This window comes from Anneissia japonica, unplaced genomic scaffold (genome assembly GCF_011630105.1).
Source record: "Anneissia japonica isolate Jap-2015-1 unplaced genomic scaffold, ASM1163010v1 scaffold466_len1169948_cov191, whole genome shotgun sequence".
Lineage (NCBI taxonomy): Eukaryota > Metazoa > Echinodermata > Crinoidea > Comatulida > Comatulidae > Anneissia > Anneissia japonica.
Genome location: NW_022689540.1, coordinates 1 through 16,383, shown reverse-complemented (window position 1 = coordinate 16,383; position 16,383 = coordinate 1). Strand labels below are relative to the sequence as shown.

The 16,383-nt window shown below is 33.1% G+C and overlaps 2 protein-coding genes across 6 annotated transcripts in view; both read right to left on the bottom strand.

The window, feature by feature from the left end:
• LOC117124876 (dynein heavy chain domain-containing protein 1-like) overlaps positions 1–3,212 on the bottom strand; it is a 58,341-nt gene extending 55,129 nt beyond the window's left edge. For all 5 annotated transcript variants that reach the window (XM_033271209.1, XM_033271216.1, XM_033271232.1 and 2 more), the window contains exons 1-4: positions 3,070–3,212; positions 1,915–2,227; positions 1,610–1,688; positions 522–623 (exon numbers count right to left, since the gene is read on the bottom strand). In XM_033271209.1, the coding sequence (XP_033127100.1) occupies positions 522–623; positions 1,610–1,688; positions 1,915–2,171 (438 nt within the window). In that variant the 5' untranslated portion in view covers positions 2,172–2,227; positions 3,070–3,212. The remainder of the gene's footprint in view (positions 1–521; positions 624–1,609; positions 1,689–1,914; positions 2,228–3,069) is intronic.
• A 5,090-nt stretch (positions 3,213–8,302) lies between these two features.
• On the bottom strand, positions 8,303–15,665 carry LOC117124849. Its single transcript, XM_033271191.1, has 3 exons — positions 15,510–15,665; positions 10,308–10,517; positions 8,303–8,688 (listed from the first exon to the last, which is right to left on the bottom strand). The coding sequence occupies exons 1-3, from the start codon at positions 15,598–15,600 to the stop codon at positions 8,390–8,392; spliced, it is 600 nt and encodes a 199-aa protein (XP_033127082.1). The 5' UTR covers positions 15,601–15,665; the 3' UTR covers positions 8,303–8,389.
• Between the last annotated feature and the right edge of the window lie 718 nt (positions 15,666–16,383).

Sequence of the window (16,383 nt, the reverse complement as noted above, 5' to 3'; positions counted from 1 at the left end):
ATCCCATCCAATGTGTGTGTATGGCGACATCCTTTTGAAGAAAATGTCAGAGAAATCAATGTTTAATAGTGTATGGATTCAATAATTCGGTGTGAACACCAAGAAAAACCCACAAAAGTGTCTGAAGAAGACTTATTTCCAGTGGGTCCTTCTGGTGGTGATTTGGCAGTACACTGGGAGACAATCTTGCTCTTGAGTAAGAGAGTGCACTTCGTTCTTTCGCATGCACATGGGCCATTTTGCACAAAGAGCTAACAACAGCTTAAACATCGAATCTGAAAGATGTTGTGCTTTTGAAACTTTTCAAGCATCTAGCTGAAAAAAGGAGAGCAGCGATGGGAATTAAACCGAAGGACCAAGAGATCTCCACAGTCAAGCTCACACAAGAACCACCAGTTTAGCCGACTAAAAGCTGCTCTCACATAATATAATTTTTATGGTATTTTACAGAAATTATTCCCATTATGATTAGAAGGTGATGATGAAGTTAAAGTCTCACACCTTACTCTACAATACAATACCTTTGGGAATATGCTTGCAAGGACATCTTCAAGCTGCAGGTCTCCAAGACGATGTTTTTGGTTTTGTAAATAAAAGCAGATTCGATCTATATAGTGGGTAATCTGAAAGAAATATTCCATAGCATTATTATATAGAGTGGGTAATCTGAAAGAAATATTCCATAGCATTATTATATAGAGAATACCTCTCAACCCCAATTTCCACTCAACAGCCATGATCACATACTAGACTCATGGAGGAATTTAAACTAATTCCTCCATGCTGGACTACAATGCACAATATCCAAATAAACAGTACAATCAAGCTCCACTGAATTATCAATAAACAATCATTATAAAAAATACACATGAACTACAGTAGCCGGTTGACACCTTTAGGGGTCATCACAATTACCAACATTTTACACAAGTGTACAGACAGTACTCATTTTCGGTACCCCCTCCCTCCCCACTGAAAGTGTACAAAAAAATGTTGATTTTGCAAAAACCATTCTCCATTTTCTTGTGACGTCAATATAAAGCAATGTACTTGGTTGCTTAAAAATGAATATTATATCCATGGTTACATTATAATTTTAAAATTATTTTACAAATTGCATGTCATTTTGCATTAACATTTTTTATGCATGCAAAAGCGTACAAAGTTGTCTACCCCCTTCCCCTAGCATACTGTTTGTACACTTGTGAAAATGTTGATATGATGTTGAACAACCCCTTAATACAGCTGTCTGCAAACTTTTAACTTAACAGTCTATTTACGATTCCAAACACCAAGCCGCGGCCTAGCAGCCCAGCTGCGCCAGAGACTAACATACCAAATTCTAGCAAGAACTTTTGATCATGAAGCTTCCATGTATATACAATATTTTGACATCATTATCTGTTCTCTCAGTGATAAAATTTCATTTTATACAAATTAGATATTATTTTATTAAACAAATAATACCGTACATTTGTGTTTTCCCCCGACAAGTGTTGGTTTTTTTTTCTAGAAAGTATTGTTCAAATCAAACCATAAAAGAAAAGATGTACTTATACAGAATAATGTACTCAAAAAAATTAATCATGTACAAAAATGTTACACATACCTGTGTATTCCCTTGTAAATAATCTGCATATGGCTTGCTCAGAATTAAAACTTCTTTCAGATACATCCATTGGTAGTAGCTACATTTTTTAAAGTAGAAATAAACCATACGGTGTCATGGGTAAGAAACTCATGGCATTTTTATTTAATTTGCGTAAGGTTATAATTTGCAACATAAATTGTAATAATACTCATTCAAAATTAGCTGTTCAAAGTGGCATTTAAAACACCATACAGTACACCAATAAGAATAAATAATAAGATCACAATTTAGGAAATTAAAATATTAACTGTATTTAGACTTGCCTATCTTGCTGAAGTGTTGCAATGAAGACACTGATAAGTTCTTGTGAAAGATTGTTGACTAGGTCTGTTGCTTCTTCACCTCTATTCACGAAATCATCCAGCCGATGACGTGTCTCCAAAGACCATGCAAGAGCCTTGTCTCCAGGAGGCATCACATATTGTCCTGGAGTTGACAAGGTATTTGTTTCTCTGTTCCTCAGTTCCAAACTGGGAACTACAACTAGGCCTACTCGTGTATGCTCTTTAGTAGCCGACATTTTTTCTATTAATGTTTCTTGAGCTTAAACTATACATACTAACTGACTTGCATCACCTAAAAAAGGGAAAAGAAAGAAAAAGTTGGACCATGCTTAAAAAAGCATAGGCCTAGGTAGGCCTACTACTACTACTAGGCCTTGGCTAAGGCAGACTCTATAGTAAAGCCTGCGTGGGGAATACATCCTCCACGCAAACATTTTGGCCTATAAATTTGTCTGCGCATTTCTGAAAATAAGGGTCGATTTCCGCTCAGATTTTGCTGAAAATTTTAATTTTAAAAGCTTTGTTGACCTAATCTTTATTTTAATATATAGGCCTATGGGGATGAGTTTACTTTTAGGCCAGGCCAGGCCAGGCTAGGAATTATTATGCAGTGATTACAATTCTGCACACCATTTTTCCTAGCGATTTTCTGTGCAAATTATAGCTGGTATTTGAGGTATCATTACATTCTCCTACTACTACTAGCTAGCCTAGCCTATGCTAGAATAGGCCCCAGCCTGCCTAGTCTACACATACTGTGGCCTAGGGCCTACCTAGGCCTAGGCACTTTAATTTAATACAATTAGGCCTATAATTAATTAAATGCAGTGAAAATAAAATATATTATTGTATTCTGCCCTTTTAGACTCTCATTCTGTAAGATTAATGCTAAAGGTGTTTCATACATCGCGGCCGAAACGGTCCTACACCCGTATAGTAATAGTATGTAGCCTAGAAATAGGCCCTGGCTAGCAATTAACACCCACTTCTACTACTGGATGGACCAGAGTGCCAGGAATTGAACAACGCAAGCCCTGGCCCATCATCATACCCATGCCCCCTGCCCGGGCATAGGCCTAATAAACAACAGGCAAAGATAAACGAACGAAAATGTAATTGTTTGTAATGACAAACCTTTCGAATTTTCAATAACTAATATTTGCAGCATGTTTTCTTTCATGAATGTTTTGTTCGATATCATTTTTATTACGAAGCTACCACGACTGACAGTACAGCGACACTTTTATGTAGCTTCTTGTTGCCAAGATGATGTTTGGCTAAATGAAAAAATGAAAATAGCTCCAAAACGCACGGACTGGCTCCAGGACCACTACTCATATATTTCTCAAGAGATCGGTTGTTTTTCGATTGACAAGACATTTGATTTTGACATTTGAGCAATAATAATGATTATAATCGCATGGAAGTTCTCTAACTCTGTGATGATAATAAAAAAAAAAGAGTGTAAGTTACCTTTCAGAGTGGTAGTTTAGTTTCTGGAAGCTTTCGATGACATCTCGTCATCTTCGTCAGCCGTTTGAATAATGATTATGTTAACAAGACGATAATATAAATAAAGGCCTATTTGTAAATAAACTACGCCTATATATATTTCTATAATTCCCCCTCTTTCCATAAAACCTTATTAACATATAGTTGCCTTCAGGTATGCATATTTGAGATGATTTCTTTTTGTCAAAAATACACAGTTCGCCCTCCTGAATTCGAGACCATTTTCAAAATACATATATAAGATGTGTATAAGAGACAGGTTGAACAACCCCTTAATACATCTTAGTTTGATAGGCATCAAGCTACCGTAATATGACTTCATGTATGTTTTTTAATGCCGAAATTAACTTCTAAAACCGCAATTTTTTTTTTATAAAACAACGAGAAACAAAGAGTATGCAATGTAACCAACTTATTTTTAAATCCGTTTTCCATTTTATATATATATATATAAAAAAAACACCCTATTACATTACAATACTATTCTCCCATAATGGCAAAATCCAATTTTTTCATAATCTATGTGATTGTGAATTATTAACAACAAAATTACGAATAAGAATAATGTCCATACTGTAAATTGTAAGGCCAACAATTTTTGACATTTTACTTCGATAAATTAAGAACACAATGTCACCGGGGTAAGGTCACAGTACGAGCTTATAATTCAAAGTGAAGTTCTAAATTTTGGAAATTTTGCCTGAAATCTGTAAACCACGAAATTGCTTCCCCGATCAAGATGTAGAATAAGCATCATGGGGATATCCCAACGAGCATTTGTCATAGTAGAACGTAAACCATTTTTTAATTAGTCTCATTGAATATAGGCGGATCCAGATTTTTCAGCCAGGGGGAGGGGCATTTGTATTCTATTTTTTTCTTATTTCAATACATAACGTTAATATGCACTGACATTAAAAAAAAAAGTGTCAAAACGCTACCCCTAGATGGCCGGAAATGACACTTCTAAATAGTAAAATTCATCATCACATCACCATTGTATTATAGTCAAAATGAAGCGCCAACAAATTCTCATGATCTTTTATCAGCTATTTTTGGCGACCAGAGATCTAAATAATATGTTGAATGTACGGTTCTTTAGAAAATAAAACTTGAAAACATTGTCTTTGATTATTTACTTTACCTACTTCAAAACCGTGAGTCCACACCCATCTCAGCCCACCATAGTTGGGGCTGAGGTGATACAATTTGGGGAAATAGTACCTCTAGATATGCCGGATATGACACTCTTAATTTTATATAGTAACATTCATCATCGATCTAATTAATCGCTGTGATATACCATGAAAAAAAAACCTAATTGTCTTTGATGTATTTACTTTACTTTACCTCACTCCATGTGCCGAAAACCAATCTTATCTTTGCACGCTTCTTCTCAACTCAAATTATAACAAAGGCACGAGCACTCGAGTCGTGTATATAGCTAATTCAGATGCTTGTGGGGAAAGATACCGGTATGTTGCAGGGGCGGATATTTGAAAAAGGGGGGTTCGAAATGTTTCCAAAACCCAAAACGACGGTTGGCCGGGGGGTCCTCCCTCGGGAAAATTTGGATACCTGGATGGCCGGAAATGAGCTTTCCCGACTTCTGAGGAGTCTTTTAATGACCTTTAAGTTCTTCAAAATTCAAGGTTTCCCCCTCTTGAAAAGGGTCAGGTAATTTTATCCTATTCTTTAGGCCTATACATAGAGAAAAAAAATCGAAGACATAGGCAATATATTATTATATTTCAACCAACGCCGGCGGAACGTTTTTGAAAGTAGAGTCCCCCAGTAGAGCCCCAGCCCCCAGTAGAGTCCAGGGGGCAAAGCCCCCTGGAAGCTACGGATATTTTACCAAGTTTGGTGAATTTTATATGTTATTTTATAGGCATCAAGCTACTGTAATATAACTTCATATTTGTTGTAATTTTCAGAAGTTCGAAATAGAAGGGCCCAGGGAGGGTGCTTTCACAGGTAGAAGATCTATACTACCTCAGCCCCCACCATGGTTGGGGCTGAGGTAAAAAAAATTGTGATTATGGCACCTCTAGATGGCCGGAAATTGCACTTCCAGACTTAAAATATGAATATAATTATCTTTATATCTCCATTTTTTATTGAACAATTTAGGAGGGTGGGGGCGGGCCGGGTTCCCTTAAATACGCCACTGGCTACTTCAGCAGATGAAGAATCGGTAGATGATTATGGCACCTCTAGATGGCCGGAAATTACACTCAGACGTAAAATTTGAATATAATTTTCCTTTATCTCCATCAAAACAAAAATTGAACAATTTAGCCTCCCCCTCCCCTTGAACGCGCCACAGATTTCCGACCAAAGTCGAAGTCGAGATTACTTCCAAGACCTCAATGAAATATTTCTTATGAGGGTTATCCTTGATATGTGTTCCCCGACGAAAACTTCACTTTTCCCCTGATGGATAAAAATTACCCTTCTATGTAGCCCAGAAATGATACTCCAACTGTGAAGTCGAAATAGAGGGGTTCCGGGGAGGGTCTTGCGTAAATAGAATGTCCACCCGAATGGCCAACAACTGTTAGGGCTGGGGTAAGAAAATGAGGTAATGTTCGTTAGAAAATTTAAAAAAAATCTATATTTTATAATAATAATAATAATAATAATAGGTCAATATATAAGGCGCAAATAAACAAGGTGTAAGTATGAAATAATAATAATAATAATAATAATAATAATAATAATAATAATAATAATAATAATAATAATAATAATAATAATAATAATAATAATAATAATAATAATAATAATAATAATGATGACATTGCAGCGTTCGTAAAACGTTTGTCACTGGTGCTGGGAACAGGCGGGGGTAGCCCCCCCCCCCACACCAGTAGAAAAAGTGGGTGGCCCCCTGGCTCCCTTGCTTCCGCCGCCGTTGATGCCAACAATATTGATTAGTTAGATACGAGTCTTTCTTCTATGGATCGATGAAAAGATAGGCCTGAAGAACCCACTTTCGTACATAAATTATGACGATGTCGAACAAAAAAAGTGCGTATAATTTATTTAATTGAAGACTAGTTGGACTAAGCCTAATTCGTCTGATCTGCCAACCTATGCCAAGGTAGGTTAGTATGCCTTTTGTAAGCCAGGACCCAGTAGTATTTTTTTACGTTTCTTCACAGAGGGGGGTTCGTCCGAACCACCTGCACCCCCCCACCCCTAGATCCGCCACTGTGTTGCTATAAAATAAGATGTACTCTGGCTTTACAGCCTCTTTCGTTAAAACCTGGGTCATTTATGCAGTTTATTTCAACAATTTTCAGGCATCTTCTTAACTTAGGAAATTGCATTGCGGACGAAAAGTGAGGGGACCACCCCTTAAAAATGTGCAGGGGACGTGTCTCCTGCCCCCATGATCTGCGCCCATGGACAATCAATGGACAAACCCCTCTGGCCCTGGTTACGGGCTTGTGACCATTTAGACAAATAGACAATCGAAACAAATAGAGACCTTTACAAAATAGAGGGTAAGGAAGCGTTAGCGAAGCATAAAAAACCGCAATGAGTTAGGAAGGTTGTTATGTTTGAAATTGCACAAAAGTCAAGTAAACGATTATATTTACGGTATACTGTTCAGTTTTTTAACGTGTTTTTAAAAAGTTTCATACATGTACATGCAGGACTTTAACAGAAATTGTACAACTTTCTACAATTTTTGAATAAAAGTTTGAATATATAAGTAGTAGAACAAATTTAAACATAGACCACCCCAAATTTCTGGTCTTCAAAGTGGTCTCGAATTGGAGGGTGGACTGTACCTGCAATTAAACAATGGAAACAACGATGAGATGAATTGAATTACACTTTTAGATTTACTGATTATTCTAAATCATCATATAGGCCTAACGATAGGCATATGCACCACAACAACCTTCACATTACACATTAAACAAAAACAAAATCAAGGACACTCAAGTAGGCATATATTTTATGTTCAAGTTATTACTTACGCACTATATCTATATTCTTGTTGACGTACTGTATACTAAAAAAAAGCCGAACGTAATCTCATTACAGTATAAACAATATCCACTGATGTCACAGTGCAGAATTCAAATACCAATTAAAAATAGATTAACAAAATAATCTTTGTTCATATATTTTAATAGCACTATAGCACAGTGTAAACAGAGATCGATAAATGCTTTAGGTTAATTAAGAAAAACAATTTGGGGGGAGCTGAAGTCTTAATATAAATAAATGAAACTTTCTTTTTTCTGAAATTTCCATTTTTTTTCGTGGGGGAGGATGCGCTAAATGGCCAAAAATATAATTGTATTTTTATTCGAAATCATTATTATGGGCGATCGGGGGATTCGCTAAAAATGTAAAAAAAAAAAGTATCGCATTAGGATCTATGCGAATATGCTTTATCTATTATTGTATTTAATTTATTTCATCACGCATTTCCCTCTTTTGTCTGTCTTCGTTTAAGTATCGATAACTAAACTAATTTCTACAATAATAAATAGATTGAAAATGTCTACATTTTTAAATTAGTCAAGAATGTACTGAATATAAAATTTCCGTCTAAAGATATAAGAATTTATTATTTTTACATTTTAAAATCGATATATATATATATATATATATACATATATGTATATATAAAGACATTGTATAATTGATTTTAATTTATATAAAATTAAATAAAATTGATATATATATATACACATTGCTTACTTTGTCAATTTGAAATAGTATCTTAATTACTTTTTTTCGGGCGCCACGCACTAGTGTAAAGCTCTGCTTGTTTGCTGTCTCTTATACACATCTAGATGTGTATAAGAGACAGGTGTGGGTGTGTGTGTGTTGTAATTGCTACACATATGCAAATTTGGATACGCGCTGATAACACCAACTAGTGATAATTAATTCATTATTAAACTTATTGTCATCATTTATAGGACTTGACATAGAAAGAGCACTTCGGTCCATCATTGCTGGCAATAATCCCTACGTCCTCTAGCTTCCAAGACGTATCGGTAGTATTGTATAGGAAACAATCGAAATTCTTTGAAAATCGCTGATCGAACCCGAAGGCATTACACTTGGAATTATATGCGAGACAAGCGCGTGCGCATCGGTTGCTACTTCTTGTAGAAATTTGCATTTCTGATCCACTTGACTCTGCCAAACACTTGCCAATAAGTTTGTTGTAGACCGCGGAAGTTAGGCCCACTGGTTCAGATTGTTCTGTAACGAACAAAAGATTTAAACACATTTTAAGTGGCTCTCTCTGAATGTGGGTCTGTCATGCGGAAGCAGCAAAGAACTGAGCAGCCAAAATTGAGAATAAGGTGGGGGGTGTGGGGTGTGGGGATTGGGTGCATAAATTGAGAATGCAGAACTAACTACCTATTACTATGAACATTTAATGTTCATTTTTAATATTTTAACTCACTTAGTAGAACTAATTTGCTAAAATGTTGGTGAGGTGGGGGGGGGGGAGGTGTGTAAGGAACTGTCAAGACTTAAACTTCATGTCCCTTATATTACAATAACGTATTTCAAATCTCAATTATGCTAAAAATTAATGGATAGTTAAATGTCGACTGTTAATATTATATTCCATCAACACAATTTATTGTTATCATAATAATTATGAAAAAATAATCGAATATTCGCAAACGACATGACGACATAAATTTAACCCTAACCACGTCTCAGTTGTATTTAAGTAATCATAATAATTTGACTGTCAATCCTTTCAAAAAGACATTAGTAAATTAAAATAATTAGCTAATGTCCATTAAATATAATAATAATAATGTACTTTAGAATATACGATGAGGTCATCCTATGCTTTCGTAATAATTAATAGATGACGCTTATTTTCTTGCGTTAGCCTTTATGCACAATATTTCACATAGTTCGACATTTTTAGTTGGTTCATTATTCTAAACGGCAATTTTGCATATTATATTTTTTATTATTCTCTATTGTAATCATTATCATAATCATTATTAGGTATATAATATTATTATCAGTATTATTACTACAATTCACCCTCCAAGTATTATTATTATTATTATTATTATTATTATTATTATTATTATTATTATTATTATTATTATTATTATTATTATCTTGATCTATGATATGAAAGAGCTTTAATTAAAATGTATACCTTGCCTTACTTTGTCAATTTGAAATAGTATCTTAATTACTTTTTTTCGGGCGCCACGCACTAGTGTAAAGCTCTGCTTGTTTGTGGTTTTATATCTGTACTGTTTATCTATGCTAAAGAAAAGATTTTGAATAAATTTATTTTGAATTGAATTGAATTGAATTTGATACCACTCTGGGACTTGAAAATTTGTGGTGGTCTCGGGGTTCGTTCTCAAATACAGTAGCTTTGTGTTAAAATATTGACGATTGTTATTTGGTTCGATCTTTGAAAAGTGGTCTTGAATTAGAGGGGTCTCGAATTGGAGGGTGCATTGTACTATTATGTTTCACTTGTTACTGAATGAAAACCATATTCCAAAGGGAAATTACTATTGACCTACGGATAAAAACGTTTTGCTAGTCCTGCTTCTGAACTCAAATACACTTCTTTCTTGGTTCTTAAGAATGTTGGTGTGTGGGTGTGGGTGTGTGGATGGGTGTGGGTGTGTGGGTGGGTGTGGGTGTGTGTGTGTACATTTACATTGAATTTTTCCATATACAGCGGTTGGTCCGAATTTTGGGGTCAGGTTTCTGATTTTGTACTTGTAATTCCCTTTTCGTTGTTACCTTATATATTCTCAATCCCATGCCCCTATTAGAATATTTACTATATTTCTGTCTTCATCCAGTACACACTGTCTTACCTCCAGGTGGTAGGCATAACGTAGATAATGCTGTCCTTGTGCATGACTCTGTTGGATTCACTTGACGGTAATCTACGCAATTGCTACAACAGTAATCATCAGTTAGCCCACACCAATGCCACGGAGAACAACACGCACGTAGACAAATTGCATCTTCACCGTCAGGTGCAGGAAAACCGGCTCCGCACCTATGATCGTCTCGATAATTTACTAGAAGATTGAATAAAACAAGTATTTTTTTTTATGAATGAGTGAGTATTATTATTATTATTATTATTATTATTATTATTATTATTATTATTATTATTATTATTATTATTGTTGTTGTTGTTGTTGTTCTTGTTGTTTTTGTTCTTGTTCTTGTTGCTGTTGTTCTTGTTGTTATAATTATTTTTATTTATATTATTAGTATTATTATCAATTATAATAATAGTCGATAATAATAATAATAATAATAATAATAATAATAATAATAATTGTAATATTATTTATTATTATAGTTATTTGTATATTTATGTTTAGGCATATGTTTATCATTAGGCCTTTATTGTAAGGAGTAAAATTACTATAAAATTTATTTTTATATAGGCCTAATAACTAGAAGTTCCGACTAATAAGAAGAAGTTGCTGACACATAAACGTATATTCACAAAATAATAGAATAAGGCCTATAAATAATAAATGACGAATAAAGATTTTATACATCTATCACAACATTTTAGCATATACATTCCAAATTTTAATGTTTATTTAATTACTTGTATAACATTAAAATATCACTGGATCACAATTGTTAATAGAAAATTTTTCCTTCATTTTTAAAGGTCTTTCTACTAATTTATAGCTACGTAGCAACATTCAATATTATGCTACTCCTTCAAAAGTCCATCTTGAATTAAGACCAGATTAAGACTAAATAATTATTAAAAACACGCCACTGATTGTATAAGGAAAGTTTATTGCTCTATACGTACACCTTTATCACCTGGTAAATCTGTCCATAGAGGTATTACCTATATAAACCAATTAAGAATTGACTGAATAATTTAACGAGTCCACCCACAGAAGCAAATTTCGCACTTAACCATGATACAATTTTAGTAATAGTATATCTCATATAGAGCGTAAAATTAATATTAATAGTTAATAATATATGCCTCAGGACGTACTACTAGTAGTCTCTTATTCCAAACTCTGATTTATTCACTTGTATGTCTATTTCAAAGGATAATCAATAAGTCCATGAGATGATGCATTGTACTTTGTGGGAGCGTGGCAATGCATCGATATCCGGAAATACGTGTTCTTTTTTAATATTTTTCATGAACGTTTTCATTTATGCTGTGTTACAAAATATTGTTACATTTTGTTTTTGTATTCCATTTTGTATTTTTTGCTTTAAAAAACAATAAAAAATGGCAGTGACAAAGCGGTGGGGGTGGGTGGTACGTTCCCCTTCCAAAATCTTTTATTATATTTCACCTGGCATCAACACGTGTAAATATATAATAATAATAATAATAATAATAATAATAATAATAATAATAATAATAATAATAATAATAATAAAAATAATAATAATAATAATAATAATAATAATAATAATAATAATAATAATAATAATAAGGAAAATAATTGTTATTCATATTGTATTACTGTATTTTTTGCTGTGTTTCTTGCACTTTATTTATTTTATTTGAACCATATTTATTGAGGATGATCCATCTATATTTGGAGGAATACAGTAACCATCTCATTTCATCTATAGTTATGGCATTGATAAGACATTTAGAAAAAAAATTACTTTCGCAATACATTGTCTTATTCAAATTATTTAATGATCGAATTGTGATTTGGTAATTATTTTGAATCATGGTTCTGGCTTCTTTGTCCAAATGTAGCATAGCCCGTGTGATTTTCTTGGTCCATTCTATAGCATTAGGTACCGTATATAGGCACTTCTTTTATGAATAGGCCTGTTTTTATAGGCCTAATGTTTTCTCAAGTCATACCGGTATGAATAGGATGTCCTGTAAGGTCATCTCTTTAAAAAAAATCTTCCTATTATGGGAAGGTCACTCATGAACATTGTCCACACTCACTCACATCCGCGACCAAGTCCGCCATAGGAGAGAACTTTGGTCTGCTGCGAACATTTGGTCACAAAGCACGAAACTATGTGGTTTTTTTGTGGTTATTTTGGTTTTCTTTTTTTTTCGGTGATGTTAATTTTTATCATTGCACACACTAAATATAATCCTATAGGTTTCTTTCCTTTTAAATGACCGTTGTTTTTATGTACAGTACCGGCAGTTTTAACTCAGCACTCATTAGGCCCCAGACTCAGAGATACTGGAAGAGTATCCGGTGATACTCCGGTGATAATAGTTCTATTATAGATTAATATAGTAAAAGTTCGATGTATAGCCTATACTATTGTCTATGTATTACTCTCTGAATCTGCATAATAATACATACTGTAACCAATATTCCGGCCCAGAAACCAAGATTCAGAGATACCGGTACTATACTATGGATTATTTCAGAGTATAATCAATTTAGGTGTTGCAATAATGTCAAAAATCATTTTTGACTTAAACTTAATACAATTTTTATAATATGAATGGTTGGTATCTGTAGTTACTGGAACAAAACAAAAGTCATGAAATTTTAACTCCGCATTCTAGGATCATACCACTTTTTATATAGGAGGTATATAATATGAATGTTACGGACGGACATTTTAATTGAAAAATATATCTTTTATATAAAAAACCTTAAATCTTTCAGATTCTTTGATTACTGGTAAGTGTAAGGGTGAAACATGTCTTAATGAATATACATGAAAAATTAGTATATTGCTGCTCGCAATTTTTAAAAAATACCTAATTAGCTGTAGTCCAAAATTCAGACGTCCGTCCGTAACGCAAATTAACTTAAATGTTATTTCATGCTTCTATATAATAGATTACAATTAAAAAAACCATATTAACCTATCTCTACTACATTAATAATTACAAAATAACTTAATAAAAATTTTGTTGACGTTCAAATTTTAATTACAGATTAAATTAAAAATGTGTCCGTCCGTAATAAATGTTGTTACGGACGGATATGTTACGGACGGACATGCTACATAAAATACATTTTGATTAGCCAATTTATGTTATACAATTTTGAAATGAATTATACTGAATATGTTTATGTTTAGCTAATTTTTTCTCATAAAATTTATCAGTAAATTGGTGGAAATATTCATTTAGTAATGTAACCACAGGGTAAATGTCCGTCCGTAACGCACTTGGGCGTAATGTTCCTTCATATGCTTCAAATTTACAACATTTTTACCATTCATGCTGAACTTCTTGGACATTTATAAATGTAGATGTATAGTACAATTGTTCTTGACATAAAATTTCAATTAAAGCTACTAATGTTACAGACAGATATCTGTGCTACCATGGGTCATATCAAACTACACTTTCAATTTAACAATTGATCAATTATTACATCCCAATATCATTTTTTCAAAGGTAGCAATTTAATCAAATTATTATGAAAAATGTCAAGTTTAATTAATTCTAGATATTATTAGGTTTAATAACTTATTTTCTCTAAAAGTATTGCAATTATATAGGGCCTAGTGTAGGTTATGACGAATGTCAGTTTATGTACTGTACAATTGCTTGAACATAAAATATTTTACAAACAATCATCATTAGAGCGGCTGCTATAATCCTAAATTTAAGAAAAGTCAGTTATCATTATAAAAATCTAATTTTATCATTAATATTTATCATTAGGATGTTTGTTGCAAAAGTGTCCGTCCGTAACGCAACACAAATATCCGTCCGTAATATTTTCTTTTCGTTAATAACTCAAAGACAAGAAAGTATTTAGTGACCAAACTAAGTCTCATTAATAGACAAGTAAAATAACTTAATTTAGCAATGAAAATTTTTTGTCAGCTCTCACTTCCCTAGATAGAAATTTCTGCTAAGTTGTAAAAATTAGAAACGGCGAATTCTATCTTGTCCGTCCGTAACGCTCACATTTTCGCTGTTCTATTTTTAGTAACAATATCAATCCGCACAATTTTTTTTTAAGAGTGTATACTTCTTAGATTATACTCTTCACTAAAAGAGTAATATTTGTTAAATGTATACAGTTTAGCCTGGTCGGCCAATTTATAACTGCCAAGGGCTCCCGGATTACTCTCGAACTAGGGCCTCCAGAACTTTGTTAAACCGCCACCGAGTTCCGTCCATTACGTAATAACATTTCGGAACTGTTTTTAGTTCCGGGTACTGCATGTAAGGAAAAACTGCATGTAAGGAAAAAAAGGAATACATCCTAAACCAGCTATTTCAAAAACTAATCAACTAATATGAATGAAACTTTCATGAAAGCTTAACCAAGGTACAAGGAAGAAATTATGAAGTGTAGGTGTGCATTTGAGGGGAAAAGGTCCCAGACCTAAATATCTCAAAAAAAAAAAGATAAATGGATAAAAATGACAATTGGCAGAATAGTTTGTCATGTTTAAATTAAAAAAGTGTCAATTTTGGTCAAGATCTGAAGTATGGTGTGGATATGAGGAGCATTTAAAGAATAAGTTTACCGTATTACCGTAGGCAGAAACAATAGCTATATGATGAATATTTAATTAGTTATGTTAAGTTTAATTAGTCATGTATTTTATGTATATATTTCAAATTGCAATAATGTTTATTTGAATTATAATAAATAATTTATATGTATCAATTTTTATCAAGAAAGTAATTATAATTGAGAAAAAGTGGTCCGATCAAAGCCGGTGCTGCCGGTGCGGTTCCGATGGCCCTGTAAAGCTAATTATTTTTGTTGTTATTGTTGTTGTTATTAAACTAAACTATAAACAATAGTGCTAATAATCGTAATATGTATAGCTATTCCTACAATCTAGCGATTTATTTGATTTATATCTACTGAGTGCTTTAATTTTAAATTTGTATTAGTGATACTGTATTTGCTTTGTAAAATAAATATCAGTAACATAGTAACATAATTTATAAACATCTTTAATTTTTTTAATGAATACGTAGTTCAGACTTAACCTTTCCTTTTTGGCCTCTTTAAAATGCTGAATTATTAAATTGAAATTTAAAATGAAGTGATCATTCAAAAACAATCACGGCTAAAAAAGACATAATATAGACTAACCTTGCCCGGCACAGTAATTATCGCATTCGAATACAAAATAATCCAGCAAAATTAGAAAGAAAACTCGGGTGAAATATTTCAAAGCTAACATTTTTCATTATCTAGCTCTATTTGGCTGGTCTTGATAAAGGCTGTATTATAACTTCCACGTCGTGCGACGGCTGGTGAACGGATAGTTTTGGAATGTATTCAGGATTTTGTCCCTATAAAGACTTTGCTTCTGCAGAGGGTGAACATCATGTTGTTAGCTATTCCAGCAATTGTTTCTTCTCCCACTTTGAAACTTAGATCGGGGATTACACTAGTAATATTATTAGCATGTATTACATGCTTTTTGTAATATATTTTGTAGAATGTTTAAACGAATGGATATCAATTCGCGGCCGTGTATGATTGGAATTTTTTGTTTTATTTCACAGATGCATTGTGGCTGTTTAGCTTGCATATGATTAAATCGTGTGCAAATAAGAAGTAAATTTCTATAATATACCGGCATTTTATTTAGCGCTATGTGCATATCTAAATTTATGTCGATCATACCTAATGTGTATTTAACTGGGTACATATCTGTACGAATCTTTGAACAATATGCGAGTTTTACTTAAAACGGATCAACTGTGGAGTGTACATTGTAACTTAGTCTGGTTGTAAAAATGCTGAAATGAATTTTAGCGGGAAAAAAGTAAAGGAAAATTAATTTTTGGTTTTTCTGAATCAGCATACCCTATAGTGTCTCAGAAAAAAATCCCCATGCCTAGGCTTGGGCAACTTTTTTTACAGCACTTTGAATTTTTGACCTAAAATACCCCATTTTAAACTATTTAAGATGGGGGTAGGGGAAATAAATTTATGTTTTTGGTCACTTTTACATATA